The sequence below is a fragment of the Microtus pennsylvanicus genome, chromosome 5 (genome assembly GCF_037038515.1).
Source record: "Microtus pennsylvanicus isolate mMicPen1 chromosome 5, mMicPen1.hap1, whole genome shotgun sequence".
Classification (NCBI taxonomy): Eukaryota; Metazoa; Chordata; class Mammalia; order Rodentia; family Cricetidae; genus Microtus; species Microtus pennsylvanicus.
The window spans coordinates 118,766,430-118,792,520 of record NC_134583.1 but is presented as its reverse complement, the minus strand read 5'-3'; the positions used below and the strand labels follow the sequence as shown (position 1 = coordinate 118,792,520).

The 26,091-nt window shown below is 38.6% G+C and overlaps 1 protein-coding gene across 1 annotated transcript; it reads left to right on the top strand.

Annotated features, from left to right (window-relative positions):
• The first annotated feature begins 337 nt into the window (after positions 1 to 337).
• LOC142850444 (cytochrome P450 2C70-like) lies at positions 338 to 24,242 on the top strand. The gene is made up of 9 exons (XM_075973999.1): positions 338 to 537; positions 2,900 to 3,062; positions 5,870 to 6,019; positions 9,017 to 9,177; positions 14,290 to 14,463; positions 15,431 to 15,572; positions 19,300 to 19,487; positions 22,378 to 22,519; positions 23,837 to 24,242. The coding sequence occupies exons 1-9, from the start codon at positions 370 to 372 to the stop codon at positions 24,016 to 24,018; spliced, it is 1,470 nt and encodes a 489-aa protein (XP_075830114.1). The 5' UTR covers positions 338 to 369; the 3' UTR covers positions 24,019 to 24,242.
• Positions 24,243 to 26,091: the final 1,849 nt, after the last annotated feature.

The window sequence follows — 26,091 nt, the reverse complement described above, 5'->3', positions numbered from 1 at the left end:
AGCCTCTTCTTTTCTGAAAAAAAAATGGTGAAGTAGTAAATCTGGGGAAGGGACAGGGGAGGTGTGGTGGGAACTAGGAAGAGTGGAGGGAGGAGAAGCTGTTGTCAGAATGTATTGTATAAGAGATGAATGAATAAAAAGAAAAAAACCCAGCCATTTATGACACACTTTAAAAAAGGGAGTGTTGTGTAAAAATGAAATGGCAAACACACAGAAAAGTGTTAGGAAATGGGCAGTTTTGTTTATACAGACCAAAGTGTACTAAAGAGAGATGTTCCACCCCCAGTACAAATACTGTGTACTTTTTGGAGCTGCATTTATAGACTCTTGGAGAGCAAACTTTCCATTGCATTTGTTCAACGTGAGCCAATGGCTCTTTTTACCATTTTGGGGATTTGCCTGTCTTGTTTGATCTTTTTCTTCCTATGGAATCAGCACCGGAGCAAAGGGAAGCTCCCACCTGGACCCACTCCTCTTCCAATTGTTGGAAATATTTTGCAAGTGGATGTTAAAAATATCAGCAAATCTCTGAGAACGGTAAGAGTGATTAGCTTCCTCTCAGTGGTTTTCAATGCGTGAATTATACATCCTCAACACAAATAAAATGTGATCCTAGACTCCTGGAGATGCTACCAGGAATGAAGAAGAAAACCCTAACATTTGGGGTCCCAACTTAATAGTCTTAGCCACTTGTCTTAACAGAAGTGTGGGTACAGAAGTTAACTGTACAGCAAGAAAAGGTATTTTACTATTACTGTGACCGCTCTGAAAGAGAGAAATCCAGAGGCTTTCTTTGTGTTGACAGTCTCGAGGGTTTTTGCATGTGAAAAAACAAAGACAAGACTTGAGTTTGCATAACACAGTTTTAAAAATTTATCAGTGTTGAATTTTCTGGTCCTTGATGGTAGAGGACAATGCTCATTTGGCACTGAGGAAGCTGATTTCATTTTGTGTTCAGGAAGTTGTTCAACTGGTCATGGGCAATCTCCTGGTTTTCTGGAAGGGGTACTATAGTTCCCATAATATAACTGCCCTTTTTGGAGGTATCTCCTTCATAGAGGGAGCTGCCTACAGAGCTCTGTTAATTTTGGTGGTTTAGGATAATTATGGATGGTTTGTAGGGTGCTATAGAGGCTCTAACAGAACCTGTGAGGTTGAAAAGACTTCAATCATGTCAATGGCTTCAACATTGAAGTAGGAGGATTAGCCACTTCATATAAACACTTGAGTGCTTACCGAGTCCAACAGTAACTGAATCACAATTTAAGGCCATGGAGAGAGGTATAAGCTGAAGGCAGAGCTGTTAATATTTATCTTGGTTTTAGTTACCCACCAGACCCAAGTGAAGAGTGAATGTTATGTTTGATGTGTATCCATGTATATGTGTGTGCATATGTGTGTTTGATGTGTATCCATGTATATGTGTGTGCATATGTGTGTTTGATGTGTATCCATGTATATGTGTGTGCATATGTGTGTTTGATGTGTATCCATGTATATGTGTGTGCATATGTGTGTTTGATGTGTATCCATGTATATGTGTGTGCATATGTGTGTTTGATGTGTATCCATGTATATGTGTGTGCATATGTGTGTTTGATGTGTATCCATGTATATGTGTGTGCATATGTGTGTTTGATGTGTATCCATGTATATGTGCGTGCACATGTGTGTTTGATGTGTATACATATATGTGTATGTGCACATGTGTGTTTGATGTGTATACATGTATATGTGTGTGCATATGTGTGTTTGATGTGTATACATATATGTGTGTGTGCACATGTGTGTTTGATGTGTATACATGTATATGTGTGTATATGTGTGTTTGATGTGTATACATATATGTGTGTGTGCACATGTGTGTTTGATGTGTATACATGTATATGTGTGTGCATATGTGTGTTTGATGTGTATACATATATGTGTGTGTGTGCATATGTGTGTTTGAGTTAAGGGAGCCACCTTAGGGTTGGCAAGAGTCTCGAACCTAGAGTGGCTCCCAGGTGCCCCGGGCGATGTCCCCAGTTAGTTCCTTGGGCAGCTGAGGATAGGGAACCTGAAATGACCCTATCCTATAGCCATACTGATGAATATCTTGCATATCAGCATAGAACCTTCATCTGGCGATGGATGGAAATAGAGACAGAGACCCACACTGGAGCACCAGACTGAGCTCCCAAGGTCCCAATGAGGAGCAGAAGGAGGGAGAACATGAGCAAGGAAGTCAGGACTACAAGGGGTGCACCCACCCACTGAGACAGTGGGGCTGATCTATTGGGAGCTCACCAAGGCCAGCTGGTCTGTGACTGAAAAAGCAAGGGATAAAACCGGACTCTCTGAACATGGCGGACAATGAGGGCTGATGAGAAGCCAAGGACAATGGCACGGGGTTTTGATCCTACTTAATGTGCTGGCTTTGTGGGAGCCTAGCCAGTTTGGATGTTCACCTTCCTAGACATGGACGGAGGTTGGAGGACCTTGGACTTTCCACAGGGCAGGGAACCCTGACTGCTCTTTGGACTGGAGAGGGAGGAGGAGAAAAGTGTGGGGAGGGGGAGAGGGGCTGGAGGAGGGGGAGGGAAATGGGAGGCTGGGAGGAGGCAGAATTTTTTTTTCTTTTCAATAAAAAAAAGAATAGGCTGGAAGAGAAATCTAATGCAAATGTAGATTTGACAAGAAAGCATAAAAGTAAAATTTGAGCAAATACATATCACAATCTCTATTGTATAGAAGAGGACTAGTAACAATGTCGGCAAGAGCATAATGATAATGGCTGTTAACTGTCATTTGTTATTAAACTATTGGGTCTAAAGTCAATGAACATGCGATTATTGAAACGTCTCTTCAGTATGAATGAAAATATTTCCCTCACTGACCACTTATACTCTGTTTGCAGCTAGCAAAAGAATATGGCCCCGTGTTCACCGTTTATCTGGGCATGAAACCCACGGTGGTGCTGTATGGATACGATGTATTGAAGGAAGCTCTGATTGACCGGGGAGATGAGTTTTCTGGCAAAACACAATCGTCAATATTCAGTCAAGTAAACCAAGGGTTAGGTATGTCTCTGTGTTGGGGCACATTCAGGTCTACACATGTGGCAGTAAAGTTGCAAAGGCAAGGAAATTTATAAATTCTTGAGTTATTTGTAAGAATTCAAAACAATTTAAATATAGCACAGGAAAAGCATTTCCTTATGTCATATTTGTGAAACCTCTGTTCTTTCTGATTTGTCATCTGCCCACTGATCTCCCTCTTCTTGTCTGTGTTACTGATTCCCTTTTCCTCCCCAATAGCCCATCTCTGCTTCCACATATTAGCCTCTCTTTTTATCCCCTCCTCCTAGATCTCTCGTTCCTCTCTCACAGTCTTTCTTCTTTCATTACATGCACACACTCACACACAACACACACACACACTTGCATACTCACGCAGGCACACACTCACACACAACACACACACACTTGCATACTCACGCAGGCACACACTCACATGCATAGGTGCGGCCACCTATGTACACTCTAGAACTTTATAACAGAAAACTGCTGGTTTTTTGTTTTGTTTTGTTTTTGAGTCTGGCTTCCTTTACTTGAAACAAATAATTTACAGTTAGGCCTTCTATTGCTACAATATGACCAAAAGTAAGTTGGGGAGGAAAGGGTTTATTTGACTTAAACTTTCAATTTGCTATTTATTATTGAATGAAGTCAGGATAGGAACTCAAACAGGGCAGGATCCTAGAGGCAGGAACGATGCAGATGCCACGGCAGGGAGTTGGGGATGGTGGTGCTGCTTACTGGCTCGTTTCTCATGGCTTGCTCAGCCTGCTTTCTGATAGGACCCAGAACCACCAGCCCAGGGATGGCACCACCCACCATGGACTGGGCCCTCCTGCACTGCTAGTTGAGAAAATGCCTTACAGCTGGATCTCATTGAGTCAGTTCCTCAACTGAGTCTCCTCTGATAACTCTAGCTTGTGTCAAGTTGACACACTGAACTACTGAATACACCTTGTAAATGTGTTCATTTTCTTTATGTTTGGCAAATTTTGATTATAATGCATTATTAGATGTAAGTTGCATTTGGTGTGACATTTCAGCAAACAGATATAGCACCTACTGATGAATTTGGCTCATTTTTCTCACCATTCCCGGCCCTCCTCTGACCTCTAGTGATCATTAATGATATGTGCTGCTTATAAGGGATCTTTAAACCATTTTCAGAATTGATTAACTTTACACACAGTGTCCCCATGAAATATTAAGTTTGAACTTATGACTCCAGCGTACTCATTTTATATTAAAGTCAAGGCATAATGATAAAGACACTGACACAGAGAAAAGAAATGAAAGGGACAAACTATCTTAGTCACCAAATGTTCTGTCTCCTGGTCTGAGTATGAATCTAGTTGATTTTATGTGTGTATAGCGTGAGGACCAGTATAAATATGAATATTTCCACACTTGTATTCAGTCTTTTATGTTTAAAAGTCATAAGGAATATTTGAAGACCATGCAAAGGAATAATAAAACACAGCCGTAGTACCCTGAGAGTACCTCAGGGACACTCAGTGTTTGTGTACTTCCCTGATATTGGAAACGCTCTTTTCCTTTTAAATTATTTTTCACATTATTATAATATAATTACAAAATTTCTCCTTCCAAATCTTCCCATATACTCCCCCTTGTTATTTTTCAAATTCATTAACTTTTTTGGTAGTTGTCATTATATGAATATATATATGCATATATATAAAATCTAAATATATATATGTCTCTATATATATCCTGCTAAGTCTGTATGATGTTACTTGTATATATATTATCAGGGCTAACCATTTGCTATTGAATAACTAGTTAATACTCAGGGTTGTGGAACCCAGTCCTAATGGAAACATCTACAAAATATTTCTGCACCCAAGGTCTAGGGAACACTGTGGAGAGGAGCTAGAAAGAATGGAAGAACCGCAGGATTAGGGAGTTTGCTGTGAGAATGTGTCTCTTAATAGTGTCAGAAGTCTTACTAACATGACTTCCCTAATATGAGGTGAAAAAGGATGTCACCAATAGACATGCCAAAGTGAATGGTGAGGGGAACCGTAAATCCTCAACACTACACACAGAACTTCATGCACCTGAGGAATGTTCAGAGTGGAAGAAATTGTCTTCCCTTAGGAAACTGTTTCCATCAATTGGAAATGCTTTTAAAACAAGAAGTTTCTCAGGTCACACTGAGATTACATCCCTGCAAATCCATCTAAATGAAAACTAGTCTAAGTTGGAAATGTACTTACTACTCACCGTAGTTAATCTAACAAACACCACGGTCTCACATGGCACATTGGAGAGTATGGGTTACTATCTTCCATGGTTGTGTGGCTGATTAGGAAGTCTGGCTTGCTGTCCAACATTAGGGGAACATATTATAATAGAATATAATAACCAAAGAAAGAGGAGCATTCAATATTCACATTATGGTTTATACCAATCATGTAGATATTTTCTACTAACTCATTGCAGAGAAGCCAGAAGTTGAAACACTGAGAGTTGGAAACTAACTGTATATCAGTTATTGATTTTGAGTCTGGCATAAAACTGTCCAGTCTTCTGTCGGAGCACTGAGTTATGGCAAAAGTGACAAGGGATCTTTGGCTCCTCTGTATTGTTGTCTAAAACTTCCTTGACCAGTTTATTTTAATGGGCTTACCTTTTGCCTTGATCACGTTTTTAATGTAGAGAATTTATGTTGAACTTGTAGATGCACAGATCACACAATACATGCAAGAATTTAAGCAAGCACAAGAGTCGATATCATTTACTGTGATGAATACTCTCCACTAGAATTCACATCATTTTTTCCCCAACAGGCATCATTTTCAGCGATGGGGAAATATGGAAACAAACGCGGCGTTTCTCCCTCATGGTCTTACGGTCTATGGGAATGGGAAAGAAAACTATTGAAGACCAAATTCAGGAGGAAGTCTCTCATCTATTGGAAGCACTGAGAAAAACCAATGGTGAGTATCTATTTCTAGAATTACTAGATGAGCAAGATGAACTCTTATTATAAGTAGGCTTTTTATAAATGTCATGGAGTCAGAAGTATAATTGAAGGTTACTCTAATCACATAAGGACGGTAAGAAATGATGCTGCCTGCCTTCCCAGGACCCAGGCTCACCAGCTTTTGCCCAATTAACTTCCAGTATTATCCATGGTTCCTGGTTTCATGTGATTCTGGAAGGAGAGAAAAGTTACAGGAACAGGAAATGCTTTTTAGATTAGCTATGAAGGCAGCACTGAGAATTCATCTTACATAGGCAGGCTCTCTCTAGAAACAGGACCACACTGACCTGCACGAGGAGGGTAAAAACATGACCAGTTATGCACCTGGGAGGAAAAGAAGTAAGAAAGTTGTTCAACAACTTTTTGAGAAGCGTTAAAGGGTGACCAAATTATCTAGTGTGTCAGGAGCAATGATTCACATGGGAAAACATGAAATGATGGCGCTGCCTCAGAAGTCTCAGTGCATAAGTGAGTGTGCACATGTAGGTTTGGGGTACGGAGGAGGAGAAAGTGTGGGCAGGAGAGCAGGTAGAAGGGGATGGAGTCAGGGTTGCAAGATATATACGACTTTGAACTTCAGTATCTAAATGCTTTTAAGAACACCACTAACACTGGGTGGTGATGGAGCATGCCTTTAATTCCAGCACAGAGAAACCCTGTCTCAAAAGAAAGACCATGATTAACATCATGTTACTTTATTTTCTGTGGTGAATCGTTGTGTTTTAAGCCAATATTCTGTAATTTTGAAAGCATTTTAACAGTTAAAATTAACAGTTTTTTGGTAGTACATGAAATACAATGATTACAGGTAGCATTTGTATAATCTGGTTGATATGAGGATAGATATGTGGAAATGAATGGAGCGTGTCAATGAAGCTAATCTGGGTGGTCCAAAGCAACATGTTATGCTCCACATGTGCAGAAATGGAAAAGAACATGCTGCATGCATTGTGCATATTATTTGTGTGAGTTCATTTCAAATGTTATATGTTGATTATCCTTTCGAGGAACTCTAGAGTGTTGGTAGCTATATAATACAGAACTGTGCTGATTCAGATGCAGTGTAGTTTATTCCATTGCTTTACTTCTGGCTAATAGACTTATTTTAGCCTTTCTATCAACCTTACATAAGGAAAATCCCTTTGAATTATCCTAAGTGTGCTTTCCTAAACGTAGTTGTAAGTTCCCTCTGCCAGTTGATCTCCCCGCCCCACCTCCCCAAAATTATTGATGTCTTTCTTTTATGAGAGATTATGTGGACTTTGGAATTTGGAAGTTCATAAGTTTAAAAACTCTTTTTTGAGAATTTGATACATGAGTCCTAGTCTATATCATTTCCCTAGCCTTCCCCAATTAAAGATTTCTTCTTCTGTAATTTTTGATAATATGTATGTATATATCAATTACGTATACACATCTGCTTAGTCTATTTAGCATTGCTTGTATATACTTGCGTCCAGAGCTGAATACTTGGGATTGGATAACCTCTGAAGGAATTTTTCCTTGGAGGAAGGATTCTCCATCTCTCAATAGCTGTTGATTGCTTGTAAACTGGGCTGACACAGGGACTCCTCAGCCTCTACCAACTTCTTAATCAATCCAGAAATTGGAATTCATCTAGAGCTAGGAACATGTGTTATTTCTCCTCTTGCTTGTCATGCCAACTGGTGTCATTATGCTCTTCTTATTCAGGAAACCATATTGTTGAGAAGTCATGAGAGCATCTCCCATATTATGCTTGGGACTCTCTCTAGCAGCTGGTGTCCTTGTCCTCTGGTTCTCACCACTCTCTCCCCTTCCTTTTCCATAAGTTTTCCCGAGTCTATGTGTAGAGGCTGCATTGCAGATGTATCAGTTAGGGTTGGGTACCCCACAATCACTTATTCTCTGCAATTTGGCTGGTTGTAGATATCTGTAACAGTTTCTACCTGTTAAAAAAGAAGTTTCTATGAATTATAAGGGTAAACACCTATGATACAGTTAGAAATTAATTTAAAACTAATTGAGATTTGTATTTACAAGATAATTATAAGTTGATATATTCACTTTCTGTAATACAGAAGGCTCTCACTTGCTAGCTCAGCTTTCCCACAAATAGAAGGAGTTGTATTTCTTTCTGCAACGCAGATTTCAGTCAGTGTGCCTCATGTGCTTCATGGCAACCCCCGCTTAGTGCCCTTCCATCTTCCCTAGGAAATTGAGGAGCCATCATTCTTATGGAACTGCCTGGGGCATTGTGAATGCAGATAAGCTGCAAATTTAAGATGTATCATGGGTTTGCCAAGATTGTGAATGTCTCATTCACAAATTTAAAATATTTCACACCTGTTGGCTGTTTTGAATGTTTGGGATTTAATAAAATATACCATTGACAGAAGCATTTTCATCTTGCTTCCTCTGCATCTGGGTGGTGACTGCAGACTTAGCCTTTCCTCTTCCCAGAATTCTCCTAGTCTGGTTGTTCCACCTGTACTCCCTGCCTGGCTACTGGTCAAACAGCATCTTATTAAACCAATACAGTGACAAATATTTTCAGGGTACAAGAACGTTGGCCCACAGCAACATACTGTAAATTTTTAGAAGAAAAGAAATTGATTTAAAAAAAATGAAGTTACTAAAATTTATATGTGTACTGTGAGGAACTTCCACACATAGATTAAAATTTCACCCGTTTATAAATATTTTTAAATGATCTAAGTTCCTGCTTTTTCCTCTTTAGAATGAGGACTTTAGGAGCCCAGTAAAAAGAAGAGAACATTTTTAAGCTGCAAATTAGATGAAGTACATCAGATAGATTGTTTGGGGGGAAAGAGAATAAAATGTCTCTCAAGCTTACAGAGGTCACAGTGATGATTCCTCTCGAGGTCGCTCACATGCCCTACTGTTTTAATTTCAAAGTTCTGGGTCTGTCTGAGGATTGCATGTTAACTTCTGACTTCCTTTGTTCTAGGATCTCCTTGCGACCCCAGCTACCTTCTGACCTGTGTTCCCTGCAATGTAATCTCTGCTGTCATTTTCCAGCACCGTTTTGACTACAATGATGAGATATTGCGAGAGTTCGTGGAACGTATTTATAGAATTCTTAAAGTTTTAGCCTCACCTTGGGTTCAGGTGAGATCCAATTCTATTTCTATGTGAAAACATTATGTGACCCAAATCTGTTCCGTTACCATCCAAAAGCTTTATGTGTCTTGATATCAGGTTTATTGGAGAGTTGGCTTTCTGAGCTGAGGCGGTTTTCAGCTTCAAAAAAAGGGCATATGTGTGAATTTGCGAAAATGAGAGGACTTTTGCAGGTGTGGAGTGCAATAAGAAGGCTGTGTCCTGACTTGTGCATTTTGTCTTCTAGGTGTCCCTGTTTCTTAGAACATCTTCCCTTTTAGTCTTTTCTTCTCTCTCTCCTTCCTCCATCCCTCCATCCTTTATTTCCTTCCTTTCTTCTTTCTTCCCATTATATAGCTCAGGCTAGCCTTGAACTCATAACTTTTCTGATCCGCCTTCTGAGCTGCTGCAATAACAGATACGTGCCTGCTTAATGAATTCAACAGTTTGAATTTTTTTTATAATGTACCAGTTCAGCTGTAGTGCAGCAGCGGTTGATATAATCATTCTCATAAGTACAGCAATGAGCAGTTCTATCATGAGACAAGTTCTTATGAGCACTCTTTCAGTGAGCTGCTGTACTAGAATCATCGCATGTGAGTCTTGCCATGGCCTCAACAGTTTTACTAGCTTCTAGAAGGCTGGCTTTGCCCTTTCTGAGGTGACAAATAAGGTAACAGAACACATGCTACCAAAAGGTTATTCTGATCTAAGTTAAAGGACAAAGTATATTTACTATTATTTATGTTCTACTTTCTTTACCATGCTTTAAGAGGTCAAAAGGTACTTACTAATTTCCACAAATTAATTTGAACTGCCAGATTCCAAAAGGGAGCTTGACATTTCAACACCATGCCATTGAACAGGTTATTCAAAGTAGAACTGATTTCCACAGTTTCATTCAAACTATACCATTGCCACCTCATTTCTGAGAATACTTGCCTTGAGGGAAGCCATTCAGGTTCCAATCAATTAACTTCTCCATGGTAGATATTATTTAGCACCCAAGGGTCTCACTTTCACATTTTTGCCAATGTAAACACTCAGATTCCTTGTTGTAACCCACATGTCACAAAACAGCAGGTTTATGGATCTGGTGACATGAATCTCCTATCCTCTAAAACCAGATGCATGAACCATATATAAAACACATAAAAATCCTGTGTAGTATTAAACATAGGCAGCTATACCTGAAAGTTATATTTAGATATTGAGTTCCATTACCTATACAAATAGGAATTACTTAAACTTCCGTGGTATAATTTATGATTTCCTTACCCTCCGCCATATGCTCAGCAGGTCCTTGGTTTTCATAAGGACCGAGAAGAGCCATTAACTGCCAGTAGGATATCCATATCTTCCAAATTTACTCCTATGCAAGTTAGAGGATTAAGAATACAGATCCCATATGTGTGATTGGTTCTTTTTACCTGTATGGTTACCATGGACAGCATAGCAAGAAATAGAGTTGTAACTTTCACAGGTTTCTCAGCCAGTCAAACCATTGTTTCCCTTACCAGACAATTTCTTTAGCTGTCTCCAGGTAAGAGGGGCAGCCTTCTACTTTAAGGTCTTTCTGCATCTCTTTCTTCACCACTTTACGTCTCCTGGAGAAACATAAGCATAACTGTGGCCCAGTCATAACACCTTCCTTGGTTTCCATTCTGATGTTAAAACATTCTTGTAGTATACAGGCTGACTCAGTTCAGTTTTTTTTTTCACAGTCCAATGCCTTTCAGCAGCTGTGGTCCCTACTTTATTAGCATTTAAAAATTTAAAGTTAGTAAACATTATGCAATCTATCCTTGGGAGCCCTCATATCCCCCTTCTGTCTAAAAAAGCATCTCTAATTGAATTTTTGTTAACCTGAGTATACCTTCATAACATTAGGAATTTATCATCATACGAAAATCTATTTTAACCCAAAATAATAATCAGAGGTTCATTAGGACTAAGAAATTTTATAGGTACCACCTTTTACCAATAATGGCCGCCACTGTTCCTGGCTATTTTCCTATGTGCTCTTTTTCCTGATAGTATTTTTTAGTAGCTGAGGTGACTGCAGTTCGTATTATACTGTCATGCTTCAATAAAGTTTGATTGATTTATTTACTTTTAAAGCAAGGAAACTGAGCTGAAGGAGCACACTAACCCTTCTTCACACTTATTTCCATTTTCATTTCTGTCACAAACCACTTAAGCTCCTTCCATTCCAGCTTCTTGTTAACTGGTCTCCATCCTCAAGTAACTCACTGCAAATGTTTCTTTCTTGTTAACTAGTCTCCAGCCTCAAGTACCTCATTACAAATGTTTCCTTCTTGTTAACTAGTCTCCATCCTCAAGTGCCTCGTTGCAAATGTTTCCTTCTTGTTAACTAGTCTCCAGCCTCAAGTAACTCACTGCAAATGTTTCTTTCTTGTTAACTAGTCTCCAGCCTCAAGTGCCTCGCTGTAAATGTTTCTTTCTACTACATCTTTTCTACATCCACAATCCTTCTTCTCCTTTTCTTTCCAGTTAGGTCACTTTCTATTCTCAGTGCATCTCTATCCTTCATGTGTTGATTTATGTGTGAGGTCAATTAATGTTGAGCCTCAATCTTTCTTAGAGATACCCATTTTGGATGTGGATGGTGCAAACCATTATTACCACAAGGCTGAACTGTTTCTTAGCCCACTCAATAAACTTGTCTGTAGTAATATGGGCGGCGGCGGGGCTGCATCCCCAACACCCCAGCCGCCTGCTCGGCTAGCTTTTGCCCCGAAATAACAACACACAAACTGTATTCATTTAAACACTGCTTGGCTCATTTCTACCTAGCCTCTTCTAGGCTAACTCTCGCACCTGGACTAGCCCATTTCTTATCATCTGTATAGCACCAGTCTTACCGGGAAGATTCTAGCCTAAGTCCATCCTGGGTCGGAGCTTCATAGCGTGCATCTTGCCTGGAGCGGGGAGCATGGTGTCTCTGAGGTGTCTGCTCTGGAGAGGAGAGCTGTCGAGTCTGACCTCACTTCCTCTTCCTCTCAGCATTTTGTTCTGTTTACTCCTCCCACCTATCTTCTAACCAATGAAATGGGCCAAGGCAGTTCCTTTATTAGCCAATGACCTTCCTCCATCACTTGTCTTCCAAATTTAAATAAACAACAGAATCAGTAAAAGTAGTCAATAGATTAGGAACATTTAATGAGGCTGACTGATTACAGTGAATTTAATTTTTTGAGCTGTATAACTCAGTGTGGGTACAATCTTTTTGTGGAGCGTGTGGAATTTGCATGTAAATATACTCTTTGTCCTTTTCAAATGCTGTCTAAAAAAAGCACTAAAAGAAACCCTATAGGATATTAGGAGGTAACTTTGGGCAACACCCATGGAGTTCATAATGGATTTGCTGCGGGTCCCCAGCAGCTTGCTGTGGGGTAGAGACCACGTGGCAGGTCCCCAAACCAAGGTGGCTGGTCTCCAGCCATGTGGTGGCTGGCTGGTCCCCGGCAGCAGTGTGGGCAGGCGGCAGGTGGGAGGCACAGAGATAGACACACCATACAAAATAAAATTGGACATTTATTTGGTGTTATGGAGGGGAAGGAAAAGGGGGGAAGGGGAGAGAGAGAGAGAGAGAGAAAGAAAAAGAAAGAGAGAGAGAAGAGAGAAAGGGGGGAAGGGGAGAAGTGGGGAGAGAGGGGACTGGAGAAAGAGAGAGAATAGGGGTCTGACGCTGAAAGCAGGGAGTGGGGGTGGCTTGTCTCTTAAAGAGACAGAACATTACAGTAGTCATAAAAGAGGAGTTATTTCATTTTTATAGATCGCAAGTAACATGTTAATGTGACCTGTCAATTATTAATATTAATGTGACCTGTCAATTATTAATAGTGTGGAATAAACAATTTACTTGCACCCTGTTTAGTGGAAAAATAATTTGGGTAGGCTCTTTATAGGTAAGAGAACATTTCTATGAGCTACTACCTTAGAATATTTAGTAAGTTAATAACCTGTTCTGTTTCAGGTGTTCCATTTTTTATAGAATTGATCTGAGCCTTTCCAGAAAGTAACTTAGAAGAACAGAGCCAGATCCTCAGGAGTGATGAAAAGATAAGAGAATACCTAATGATAATATGTTGAAAATTATGAATTTTTCACTTTCATTTATCTACTATGATAATCAGACATTCGTTTAGGCATTAATTAGATGATCCAGAGAAGAGGAGATCACACAGAAACTATATTAATTACAATACTCTTTGGCCTAAAGGTCAGGTGTATTTCTAGCTAGCTCTTATATCTTTAATTAACCAATTTCTATTATTTTGTATTTTACCACGAGGTTCATGGTTTGTTACCTCTTGCTTTTTGGGCAGTTACACGGTGGCTGCCTCCCTTGGCAGTTACATGGCATCTCCCTGACTCCACCTACTCTCTCCCTATACCTCATCCAGTCTGGCTATATACTGCCCTGCCAAAGGTCAAAACAGCTTTGTTCATTCACCAATGAAAGCAACATGTATACAGAAACACATCCCACATTTCCCCTCCCCCGCCAGACCACAATCTGTAAACATAGACCGCTGATTTATTTAGTGTTGCTTGGATGGGTATAATTTCAGGCTAACCATTTAGTGTTAGGAGACATTCCCCAGAGACCACATATTCTCCCTCTCCCAGCAGTCCTGACTCATCCCTGAGTGGAACCTCATGAGATGTCCCCCTTCCACTTCCTCATGTCTATTGGAGTTGCAGTTTTCAGGTGACTGGAGAAACATACGCAGGATATACAACTGGGATAAAAACCAAAACCACTCTATCCATGCTATCACTGATATGTGTTCTCAGAATTTGACTAGCCATTGTGCATCTCAGAGTTCTCAGTACAACAGAGGGGACACGTGGATTAGCCTACACATTCTGCTGGAGATTTGCTGCCAGGAATTGAATGTGATCAGTATTTGCTGCGCAAGCGGTGCACATGGCAACTCTGATCATTTGATCGATGCTGTGCCTCCTTCTCTAAATGCCAGGCACATAGGAACACAGGAGACATGGGGAACTCACTTTTTTGGAGTGTTGGACAGATAACCAAAGCCTAGAAGGTGTATTGTTTACACTGATGCAACTTTCTTTCTCTTCCAGCTGTGCAGTGCCTACCCTATTTTATACTCTCTCCCAGGAAGCCATAAAATCTTCTTTAAATATACAGCTGAACAAAAAGAGTTTATTTTGAAGGAAATAAAAAGTCATCAAGAATCTCTGAGCCTCAGTAGCCCTCAGGACTTCATTGACTATTTTCTGATCAGAATGGAAAAGGTATAAGAGATCCTGACTTGCTACTTCATATTTGTGGGAATTTTGACTCAGTTTTCTTTTTCTTGGTAAAAGCGGGATGTTCAAACTAATGTTCCTTCTAGTGATACATTCATTGCTCATTGAACTAATTTCTTAAGGCAAATCATTTAGAATATATTGGGATCATTAAGATTCTCAGTCATTTAGAATTAGGAAGTCTACCTTTACCGTGTGCTAGGTTTGTTTTTTACTTTGAGGCAAATGAAAACACACACACACACCCATTCAAGAGTGATGAGTACTTGCCCTTATATGTAAACAAACCTCCATAAACAACTGGTGTAAATACTCATGGAACACAGGATTTTTCTTTAAAGAGACTCTAGGAAATCTTTGCAGGTGAGTTCAGATTTGAGGAAACTTCAGTTTAGCCTAACAGGAGGATAAGCTAGAGGATGGTAACTGCAGTCTTCAGCTGAGCTATCTTTGAGAAGGTGACATAGATTTTAATTATGGTGGTGGGCATAAGAACTGAATTGGTCAAAAATAGCAATGGAGTTTGTATGTGTATAGTTCCTGAGACTTTAAATGTAATAAAGTTTTACTGGGGCTAGAACTGATGGAACCAGTAACTGATTTGATAAACACTTTTTGTGGGCTTTCAGGACCAGTCTTAAACTACCCCCGTGGTCCAAAAGAGACACCACATAAGTGAAGTAAAAGGAGTCTCTATTATGGACTTTTCTGCATCAGTTTGTTTATTCTTCTGCCGTCCTCCAAAGTTTCCAGCTTGTATACACATAAAGACACAATCAGCAATTCTCTGGCAATAGGAAGGATATAAGGCATGCATTTCTTAGGGCCATGACGACAGATAGCTTACCTATAAAAATTTTTTTCATATTGAATTATTTTATGACCTGTAAGCCTTTAAAACTAACAAATATTCAAACAAGCAAAACTAATTCTTATAAACTATAATTGTTAGGAAAAAGACAATAAAAAGTCAGAATTTACCATGGAAAACCTGGTCACCACCATATTGGATCTTTTTGGTGCGGGCACAGAGACAACAAGTTCCACAATGAAATATGGGCTTTTACTCCTGCTGAAGCACCCAGAGGTCACAGGTATGATCATAGATGGACAGATGAATGTCCACGTAGAAATGGGCAGATAGCACTAGCAACTCTCTCACTATTTCCTAGAATGGACATTGTATTAGCAACATTTGCATAATTGGTGCACTTACCTCCTGCTGGATTAATTCACTTCAAACTAGATCATAATAAAGATAAAATAAAATATTCAAGCTGCAGCAGGGGATGAAAGGGCAGTGATCACTATTCTCCCTGCTATGATTCAGAATTCTTGATTAGGTTGAGACAAATATATAGCAGTTTTCTTATGGTCCAAATAGAACTAGCCTCTCCTTACATTTTCCCTACATCATAATAAATAGTTATTTATTTTACAGAAAGTATATATCATATAAATGTTTTTAGCATATATTAATTATAGACAATGATGTGTGTTATTACAACAGTTTCATACACATATAGTTATTTTGATTATACTCCACCGCACTTTCTTTCTCCCCTTCTCTCCCAGTAATAGCCTTACTCTTCCTTACTGGTCCCTTTTACTTTATGTCTGATTTTTGTCTTTTTACCATCAGCCAAAATTAGTTAGGTTTATTTACCTGATCATTGGTAAGGTTTTATGTAAATGGAGATTGCTCATTCATTTCCCGGCTGCCCAGATCCTAATAATCAAACAGAAACTATATTAATTACAACACTGGCCAATAGCTTAGGCATATTCCTAGCTAGCTCTTAAATCTTAAATTAACCAATTAATTAATTGGATACCACTAATGTATTAATCTATTAATCTGTGTATCACCATGAGGCTGTGGCCTACCAGTTCGTCTCTGGTGTCTTTCTCCTTCAGCAGCTACATGACATCTCTCTGACTCAGCGTTCTTTCTTTCTGCATTCAGTTTAGTTTTCCTACCTAGCACCATTCTAACCTGCCATTGGCCAAAGCCGTTTCTTTATTAACCAATGGTAATAAAACATTCATGGCATACAGAAGGGAATCCCACATCAGTGTTATTTACTAGATTATCAACAACTGACCAGTGGCTACATTACTCAAGAGAATCTCTCTTTACATCCCAGGAAACATTAACTCCCCATAGATCCTCCAGAGGGAAGGTTGATGGGACCAGTCTTGTACAGATGTTTTGTGGGTTATCATAGCTGTTGACAGTTTACAGGTGAAAGGGCCATGTCTCATAGGGTTTCTATTACTGTGAAAAAGCACCATGACCACTGCAACTCTTATACAGGAAAGCATTTACTTGGGATTGCTTTACAGTTCAGAGGTGTAGTTTGTTATCAACATGGTGGGAAATATGGTGGCAGAAATGGTACTGGAGAGGTGGCAGACAGTTCTACATCTGGATGTCAGGCAATGGGAAGAGAGAGTGATCCACTGTGTTTGCTTTGAGCTTCTGAATCCTCCAAGCCCATCCCCACCACCACGGCAAACTTCTCCTAGTAAGACCATACCTACTTCAACAAGGTTACACCTTTAATACTACTACTCCCTATGAGTCTATGAAAGCCATTTTCATTCAAACCACTACACAAGACTTTATAAAATGTTTACAAGCTTCTTGTGCTTCATTTCTTAAGAACTCTGTTCAGAACTATAGCCCATGTTTGATTGGATTATTTGTTTCGTGTTTAGAGTTTCATGTTCATGTGTATTCTAGATATCAATCCTGCATCAGATGTGTAGTTGAAAATGACTTTCTCTTATTCTATTGAGTGCCTCTTCATTTGATCAACCATTTCCTTTGCTGCAAAGAAGAGGCTTTTTAATTTCATGAAGTTCTTATCAATTGCTGACTTTATTTCATTAGCAACTGGAGTCCTATTTATTAAGTCCTTTGTTTCTCCAAGCATCTTTTCCTCCATCAAGCCCATGTGCTCCTTTTATTAGATTCTGTTGGTGGAGGCGGCTTGTTGGTTCCTGGCTGCCTGGCTATCTTAAACCCGAAATAATCACACAGAAACTGTATTAATTAAATCATTGCTTGGCCCATTATCTCTCTAGCTTCATATTGGCTAACTCTTATATTAAGTTAACCCATTTCTATTAATCTGTGTATTGCCACGTGGCTGTGGCTTACCAGGTAGTTTCCAGCATCTGTCTCCAGCAGCTCAATGGCTTCTCTTTGTCTCTGCCCTCTTTCTCCCAGCATTTAGCCTAGGTTTCCCCACATAGTGCTGTTCTGCCCTGTCATAGATTCAAAGCAGTTCTTCATTAATCGATGGTAATCATAGCATACAGAGGGAAATCCCACATCAATTTTCTGTTTTCTTTCATCACCTAATAATACCCCTGCTTTATCTCTACATGCCACAACTGTTTACATGTATACACATAGACACAGTAGGTTAGGGTTCCCCTATGAGGGAGAACATGCGGTTTCTCATTTCTGAGTTTAGTCTACTTCAATACTATATTTTCCTTATCCATTTTTTTTACTGAACAATTTTATGTTGTTATTTCTTTTACAGCTGAAAACTCTTCCATTCTGTATATGTAGACATTTTCACCATCCATTCACTGGTTGATGGGCATCTAGGCCAGCTCCATTTTTTGTTATCAATAAACAAGGATATATAAATGTGTCAGTGGTAACATATGGGGTTCTTGGATATATATCTGGGAGTATTCATGTGACACATCTCTCTTTAGCTTATTGAGGAACTGCCATAATGTTTTCCATAATGGCTGTACTAATTTGCACTCCCATCAGCAAGGCAAAGGGTCCCTTTTCTCACATCCACAGCAACATCTGTTGTCAGATTCCTTAATGATAGTCATTCTGACTTGTGTAAGATGCTATCTCAAAGTAATTTTAATTTACATTTTCCTGATGACTAGGGTTGTTAATCACCTAAACAAACACTTTTAGCCAGTTGTGATTCTTCTTATGAGAACTTTATATTCATTTAATCTATCCACTTGCTGACTGATAAATTTTTTTGTTTAGCAATTAGTGATTATAGTTCTTCATAATTTCTGAATTTCTGAAACTTAGTCTGAAAGATAGTTGGCCAAGAGTTTGTCCTATTCTGGGAATTCTGTGTTTACTCTTCTATTAGTTTTTTTTTAAACTTTTTTTTTTTTGCTATGTAGACTCTTTTGATTTCATTTGGTCCCATATGTTAATTCTTGAGGACAATGCCCTGTTCTCAGAACTCTGTTCAAAGAGTTATTTCCTATACCTATTTCTTTAAGTTTATCTTTGAAGTTTTTCCTAGAAGTCTCAACATTTCGGGCATTAATGAAAGGATTTGACTTACTTTGATTTTTGCATAGAGTGAAAGACATGTAATTTAATTCTCCTGCAAATAGATATTCAGTTTAGCTGACAACATTTATTGGAAAGACAGTCTTATTTTTTCCCCACTGCTTGTTTCTCCCTGTGTGTGTGTGTGTGTGTGTATGAGGATAGTGTGAATGTGTTTATTTCATTAATTTATTTCTCAGTATGTTTGTTATTGATATATGGGAAAGGTATTGGTTTTATATGTTAACTTTATATTCTGATGCTTTGCTGAAAGTGTTTATAGTCTTAAGCATTTTATGTTATATGCACTAGTATCTTATACTTAGACTCTTGTCATCTGTGTGTTAGGTTTTCTAGTCTTGCAGAAATATTGGAATTTGTTTTCCTCCTCTCTCCACTTCCTTCTACAACTTGAAAATGACCAAGAATTATATAAAAGATAATTCTTTTCCTTTTTATAAAAACCATGATTTCTGCCCTGGTAGCTAAAATTCAGGAAGAAATTGCACGTGTGATTGGCAGACATCGGAGGCCCTGCATGCAGCACAGGAACCACATGCCCTACACAGAAGCTGTGCTGCATGAGATCCAGAGATACATTGATTTTGTTCCCATTCCCTTGCCTCGTAAAACAACACAGGACGTGAAATTCAGAGGATACCACATTCCCAAGGTGAGATCTATTTCATCTGTGTTCCGCACCATGCATCTTTGCCTGTCAACAATTAAGTAATATGATTACATAAAACCTGACCTTCCGCAAAGATGCCAGAATCACACACCAGCCCCCTCAGCCCCCTCATGCTCTTCTCCTTTGTTTGACATTTGTTGATATGGTTTTCTAGCATGATTGGGTTCTCACAGTCTTTTCAGTCCATTGATATGTCCATATGCTTCCTGCCTGTTAGTTCAATCTGCTGTCCACATTCTTGCTTTCCAGGGGGTTTTACTACTCTTGTCAATTAACCACAATTCTGTATTCCCTCCTCCCTCTGTGCTTTCTGTTTGACTTATTTAGAAGAAATACAATCCAGCAATATCTTTCCCTTTCCTTGATTTGGTGGAACTCATCTATGTAGCTCAGTAAGTTGAGTACTGGTATTGTTTTTATAAACACAATTTATTTTGAGACCTGGTCTTATTCTGGACTTAAAAATAATATCCCAGCTCCAACCTCCTGAGTACTGGCATTTACAGGCTTGAGCCACCGTTTTCTATTTAGTTTTAACCAGCACTTAGTATTTGGTTTACCAATAATAAATTCATTCTATTACAATTAACTGCAGATTAAAAGCATCACAGAGCTAGTTTAAGGAATCAAGTCAAATACAAGCCCAGTCCTCACAGTTGCTTGGCGAGTACTTTCTCCACTGAACCATCTCACCGGACTCTATATTATAAATTCTAATGATTAATGTTAGTTGAGCCCCAAATTTTTTTGGAGATAACGACATAACTTCTCTCTGTCTGAAGTTGTTTTTGTATTAGCTAGTGGTATTAGTGGATGTTTTGAATAATTCATTATACAATTTTAATGTTTGTCCTAAGTACGCTTAGTTCATGAAGTTGCCAAATATTTTGTTGATCTCACCATCAAACTTTAGGGTTCTCCTACTCTGGTCTTTCTGTTTCTGGAAGGTACCTTTTTTTCCTTTGGCTTCTGTGTGGGTGTATAGGGCAGGCTTGACACTGGTTGTTTAATAAGGGAGACTAAAGCTATAGAGCCAAGATAAAGTCTTTCAATCCTTTCTCCTGGAACCTGCCCTCTGGATAATACCAAGATAATGAAAATCCCATTCTGTAATATTTTAATTTTTCAAGAACTTTCCATGTTCAAGATTATTCACAGTTTTTCCAAATTCTACTCTAATAACATGTATATGTGTTATGATTATAGATCATCATGTGGAGTCTCTCAGCTGACTCCCTATTTACTAATATTTGATACTTTGTAGTAATTGGATATATTAATAAGAACTTCCTTCACTTAGAAATGTAGTGTCTCCTGTATTCTTTTACAGTTATTTTTTCAAGTGCTCAAATATATATATAATAGCTATATTTTGAAGTTTTGTATGACCACTCTAAATTTATACAATCATACTGGCTCATAGCTTTTCATTTGTTATGGCTTGCATTTCTCCTTTTCCAAGTTTACTAATAGGAGGTTCTTAATCTTATGCAACATTGAAGGTTGTTGAAGAAAATGGCAATGAGGTTTTCAAAAATGACGCACATTCATTCTTCCAGAATGAAAAAATGAGATAAATTTACCTTTCTTAAATTAAAGCATATTTTTTCATATAATGTATTTTAATTATGGGTTTCCCTCCCCCAACTCCTTGCAGATCTCTTTACCTCACAACCCACCCAAATCTATACACTTTCTTTCTCTCTCTCATTAGATAATGAACTCATTAGATAAAACCAAAAGCAAGCTGGGCGGTGGTGGCACACAGCTTTAATTCTGGCACTCAGGAGGCAGAGGGAGGTGGATCTCTGTGAGTTTGAGGCCAGCCTAGTCTACAGACCAAGTTCCAGTACACACACCAAAGCTAGACAGAGAAACCCTGTCTCAAAAAATCAAATCAAAACAAAAACCAAAACAGCAATCCCCCAAAACAAACAAAAGCAAACAATAACAACAATAACAAGAAAAACCCAAACAAGTAGCAACAAAAACGAACAAACCAGAATAGAACAAACCAGAGAACAAAGTTCCAAATGAAAAGCTCATGGAACGCATACAGATGAATGCACAAATTCACATGCACAGAAACCACTTAAAAACAAAATCAGATACCATACTATATAAACCAAAGACCTGAAAGTAAAAAAAAAGAATTCCCAGAGAAAGCATTAAAAAACAAACAAACAAACAAACAAGCCTTCCACAAACACCTGAGTTCTTCTTGCATTGGGCATCTACTGCTTGACATTGGTCCTGCCTAAAGTGCGGTTTGTTTCCCTACTGAGACTGTTGGAGGAAACTAATTTTTCCTAAGTGAATAGTTGTTAATTTAAGATAGTTTCTGGGTTAGGGATTGGGACTTATGTCTGCTTATCCCTTCAGTGCTGAGAACTCACCTGGCTTAGACCTGTTAAAGTACTGTTCATGCTGCTGTGGTCTCTGTGACTTCATATAATATGCCAGCTCTGTTTGTCTAGAAGGCCTTGTTTCCTTGGTGTCCTCCATCCCCACTGGATCTTACGATCTTTCTCTCTACTCCTCCACCAAGTTCAGATGAATTTTCAGTGGCGTTTCCCTGTGGGATGACACTGTTGAATGTGTCAAGACGGATGCACTTCAGGGAGCTTCTTCAATTCTGTAGATTCCTGGCATCAGAGCACAAACTAGAGATGTTGGTTGTGATGAGGTCAATGCACAAAGTCCCTGAATGAGAATTATTGGATACAAAATCTGTCAGTACTGGTATTGATGTTTTTTGACAAGAACAAATGACTTCTCTCTCTTTCCCTCTTTGCCTCAATCTGCTCATCATCCACAGAACAAAGAGATTTTTTCAGGTTCCAAGGCCAAACTTTTGTTCTTTTTCTTTCAGGGCACAAGTGTAATGACATGTCTGACTTCTGTCCTACATGATGACAAAGAATTTCCCCACCCGGAGAAGTTTGACCCTGGTCACTTTCTGGATGAAAAAGGCAACTTCAAGAAGAGTGACTACTTCTTGGCTTTCTCAGCAGGCAAGTGAGCTTTGTTTCCATGTGTGTTAGGACCCATGTGAGGTGAAAAGGGTCATGTATGGAGGCTCCTGTGGGTGGCATGAAGAGCCATTTGTATGAGGCCAGAGGCAGCAACCCCAAGATAAAGGCTTCTTCTCATTGGATTACAGGCTCCACCTACTGGCCTTGCTTCTGAACCTATAGCTGAGTTTCTCAAGAGCTCTTTCTGAAAGAAATCCTATTCTTCTGAGGCATTTCTCTCTACCCAGAGGAGTCAGGTCACTGTGAATCCAAGGAACACTTTAATGTAGCAACTCAGTGCTCAGATCCAGGGGTTCAGTGTTGGAAAGAAACGAAGAGGATAAACGAATAGGAGAAGACAGTACCCTGTGAAAATGTGCTTTTCTCAGGTCTCCAGGGGAGTCCAGGGAGAGTAGTTTGCAGAGTTGGTGTTTTTGAAGGACAGCAGGCTGAATGGTCAGACTGCAGAAGTTGCTCGCAGGAAGTAGCATTTAAGTGTCTTCTTTCCATTTGAAAGGGTCTAAGAAAAGAAAAAATTGATACACTCTAAGGTATGATTAAAATGTTAAAATGATGATTAAAGTAACAAAAAAGGAAGAGACTGTTCCCTTGGGAACAGAGGAAACGACAAGTCTGACACAAGCAAGTGGGCTTCAATGGACCAAGAACCAGGCAGGACTGGAACCTGTTCTGCTGAGGCAGAATTTCATGTTCCAGGAGAGCCAGGGCTATTACATAGAGAAACACTGTCTCAAAAAAAAAAAAAAGAAAGAAAGAAAGAAAAGAAAAGAATGTTTTGTATTTGAGAGTGAGGTGGGACACAGAAAAACTTGGAGTGGGAAAGGAAGGCTTAAAAATGATGTAAATATATTAATTTATGAAGTATAAAAATGTAAAATTACTTCCCCGAAAAGAAATAGCTGAAAAGAATAGAAAAGCAAAGCAAAGAAAAAAGAAAAGAAAAAAAGAGATTTGTCTTGAGGAATGGAAGGACGGGAAAGAAAACAGAACAGTACAAAAATACAGTCAGGGGGGCTGGAGAGATGGCTCAGTGGTTAAGAGCATTGACTGTTCTTCCAGAGGTCCTGAGTTCAATTCCCAGCAACCACATGGTGGCTCACAACCACCTATAATGAGATCTGGTGCCCTCTTCTGGCCTACAGGCAGGATACTGTATAAATAAATAAATCTTTAAAAAAAATACAGTCAGTTGTCTGGTAATTAGTCTGGGTTAATTAGTTATCATTATCATGTGTTCTATGTGTGTTAACTCAAAATCAGAATTAAACGACTTACCAGTTGTTATGTCTTTTTTAGGAAAAAGGGCTTGTATTGGAGAAGGTCTGGCCCGCATGGAGATGTTTTTAATCCTGACTAGCATTTTACAGAATTTTACTTTAAAACCTCTCGTCAATCCAGAGGACATCGACACCACCCCAGTTCAAACTGGCTTATTGTCTTTGCCTCCATCTTATGAACTCTGTTTCACTCCAATCTGAAGTGGGTGGTCTTTCTCATTGATGACTGAGACTCTGCTTTTACTTGTCAGCAAACAGTCCTATGTGCCTGCATTCTGCAGCTCTTCTTAGTGGCAGACCTGCTACTTCTGAAATATTCTAAAATTTCTTCATAAAATTCTTTATGAACAAGTTCCAGTTTCCACATATGAAAAAAAAGCCTCTCCGATTCAGTAATAATAAAATTTTTGTTGTAGTGTGTGTCAGATCATTAGTTACATTTTCATTTGAGTGCAATCCAAATTGAAAGTGCATTATCAAATCATGTCATTCTAGTAAGAGTTAGCAAGCAGACTTATTCTGTGCTTTTACAGGACAACTAATGGACAATGGAACTGAACTGCCATTCATTCCTGTGTCATTATCTAGGAGAAGATCTCTTGACAGTGTGTCATGTATACACTTTGTCTTTTTTCTATAAATTATAAAAGTGGTGTGCATGGTTATGTTTGTAAACATATAGGCAGATAAATATGTATGCACATAAGGAGATAACAGTGGAAAATCATGCTTACCAAGGGGAGTAGCATGAGATAAACTTAACTTTCCCAGTTTCCAAGGATACCCTTTTCTTATCTTCTTCCAGAGATACCTCTACACACTTGATGTATGATTCCATATAACCTCATATATACAAACCGAAATATCTGTATATGTGGGTTTTAAGTGAACTATGATTTAGAATTGCCATTTGTATAACAACATATCATAGATGTTTTTAAAAACACATAAACATAACTCATAATATTTTACTCTTTGTCTATTACGTAACTTTCAAACTTATTTCCTATTTAAATACATATCCATATTTAATAATTTTTAGATTAGTTTTGAAATAGTACCTTCATATGTTACTATAGCCACATATCTTTAATGACTTCAATACTATTTTTAAGTGGCTTGCTAGCTGTGCAATGGCCCCTCAACAGTAAATATAAATTGTTATTTTTGAAATACTGAATATTTATTAAATTAAATTTATTACATTAAAAATTATGTAATTATTCATCTAAGTTATAGACCTATTTAAAAACTACTTGATCAAACATGTGAGCATGCTAAAAATTGAATTCTTTGATATATTTTTAATGTTGGTTGCCTTGCAGTGACATTTTCCAGTACAAAAATCTTGTCATATGCAAACGATATTTTATTTAAAGTTTTAGAAATTGTTTTACATGTTTGTCTGTATATGCTCTTCCTCTGTGAACACTTACATGTACATGTATATAAATACTGCCCCTTATGCATTCTTACATACCTTTGCCCCCACACCATTGCTTGTGTACATATATCAGTGATAGAAATTGTAAGTCCTGTGAAGACAAATAGAACAGAGTGATTGGGAAATTCTTCTTGGGAAACCTAATCTTAGTCTAAAATTTAGATCTAGATGACTGGATTGAGATCAGGAGATGAGAAGCTGAAAAAAATGATTGTAAAATGGCATTTTGGGATGTTAGGACAGAAATAATGTTTGTTAGTTTGGTAGCTTGAATGTAATTGGCCCCCATATTCTCATAGGAAGTAGTACTATTAGGAGGTGTGGCTTTGTTGTGATATCACCACAAATCAGTTTTTTATTAGTCCAATTAGGTGCTTTAAGCAGCCACAGAAAATATCTTTACACAGGAACTGCCAAATGACAGATATCTCCAAGGCTGTACAAGAGTTAAATGGACTCTTGTAGAAATACTAGATTTAGGAAGACTCAAGGAAGCGATAGTCTCATATGGCATCATTCACCTTTTGTGAAACAGATGTTAAACTTGTGATAGACTTATCCCTAGAGACTGGAGAGACTTGATTAAAGTGGTCTTGGAGTCTGGTCCTCAAATACAGTGGACTCACCTTAGAAAGAAGAGGCTAAGACCATTGGACAATGTAGTAGGGCTAGAGGTATGGAAATCTCCCAAAGTCAGCTTCTTAGAGAATGATATTGTACTGATGTACAAAGGCAATCTCTACACCATGACCACATCCTAGATTCATGTCACACAGCAGCTTTGAATGCTTGGTACAGAATTTGAGAAGTAGGAAAGAAAACTGAGTCAC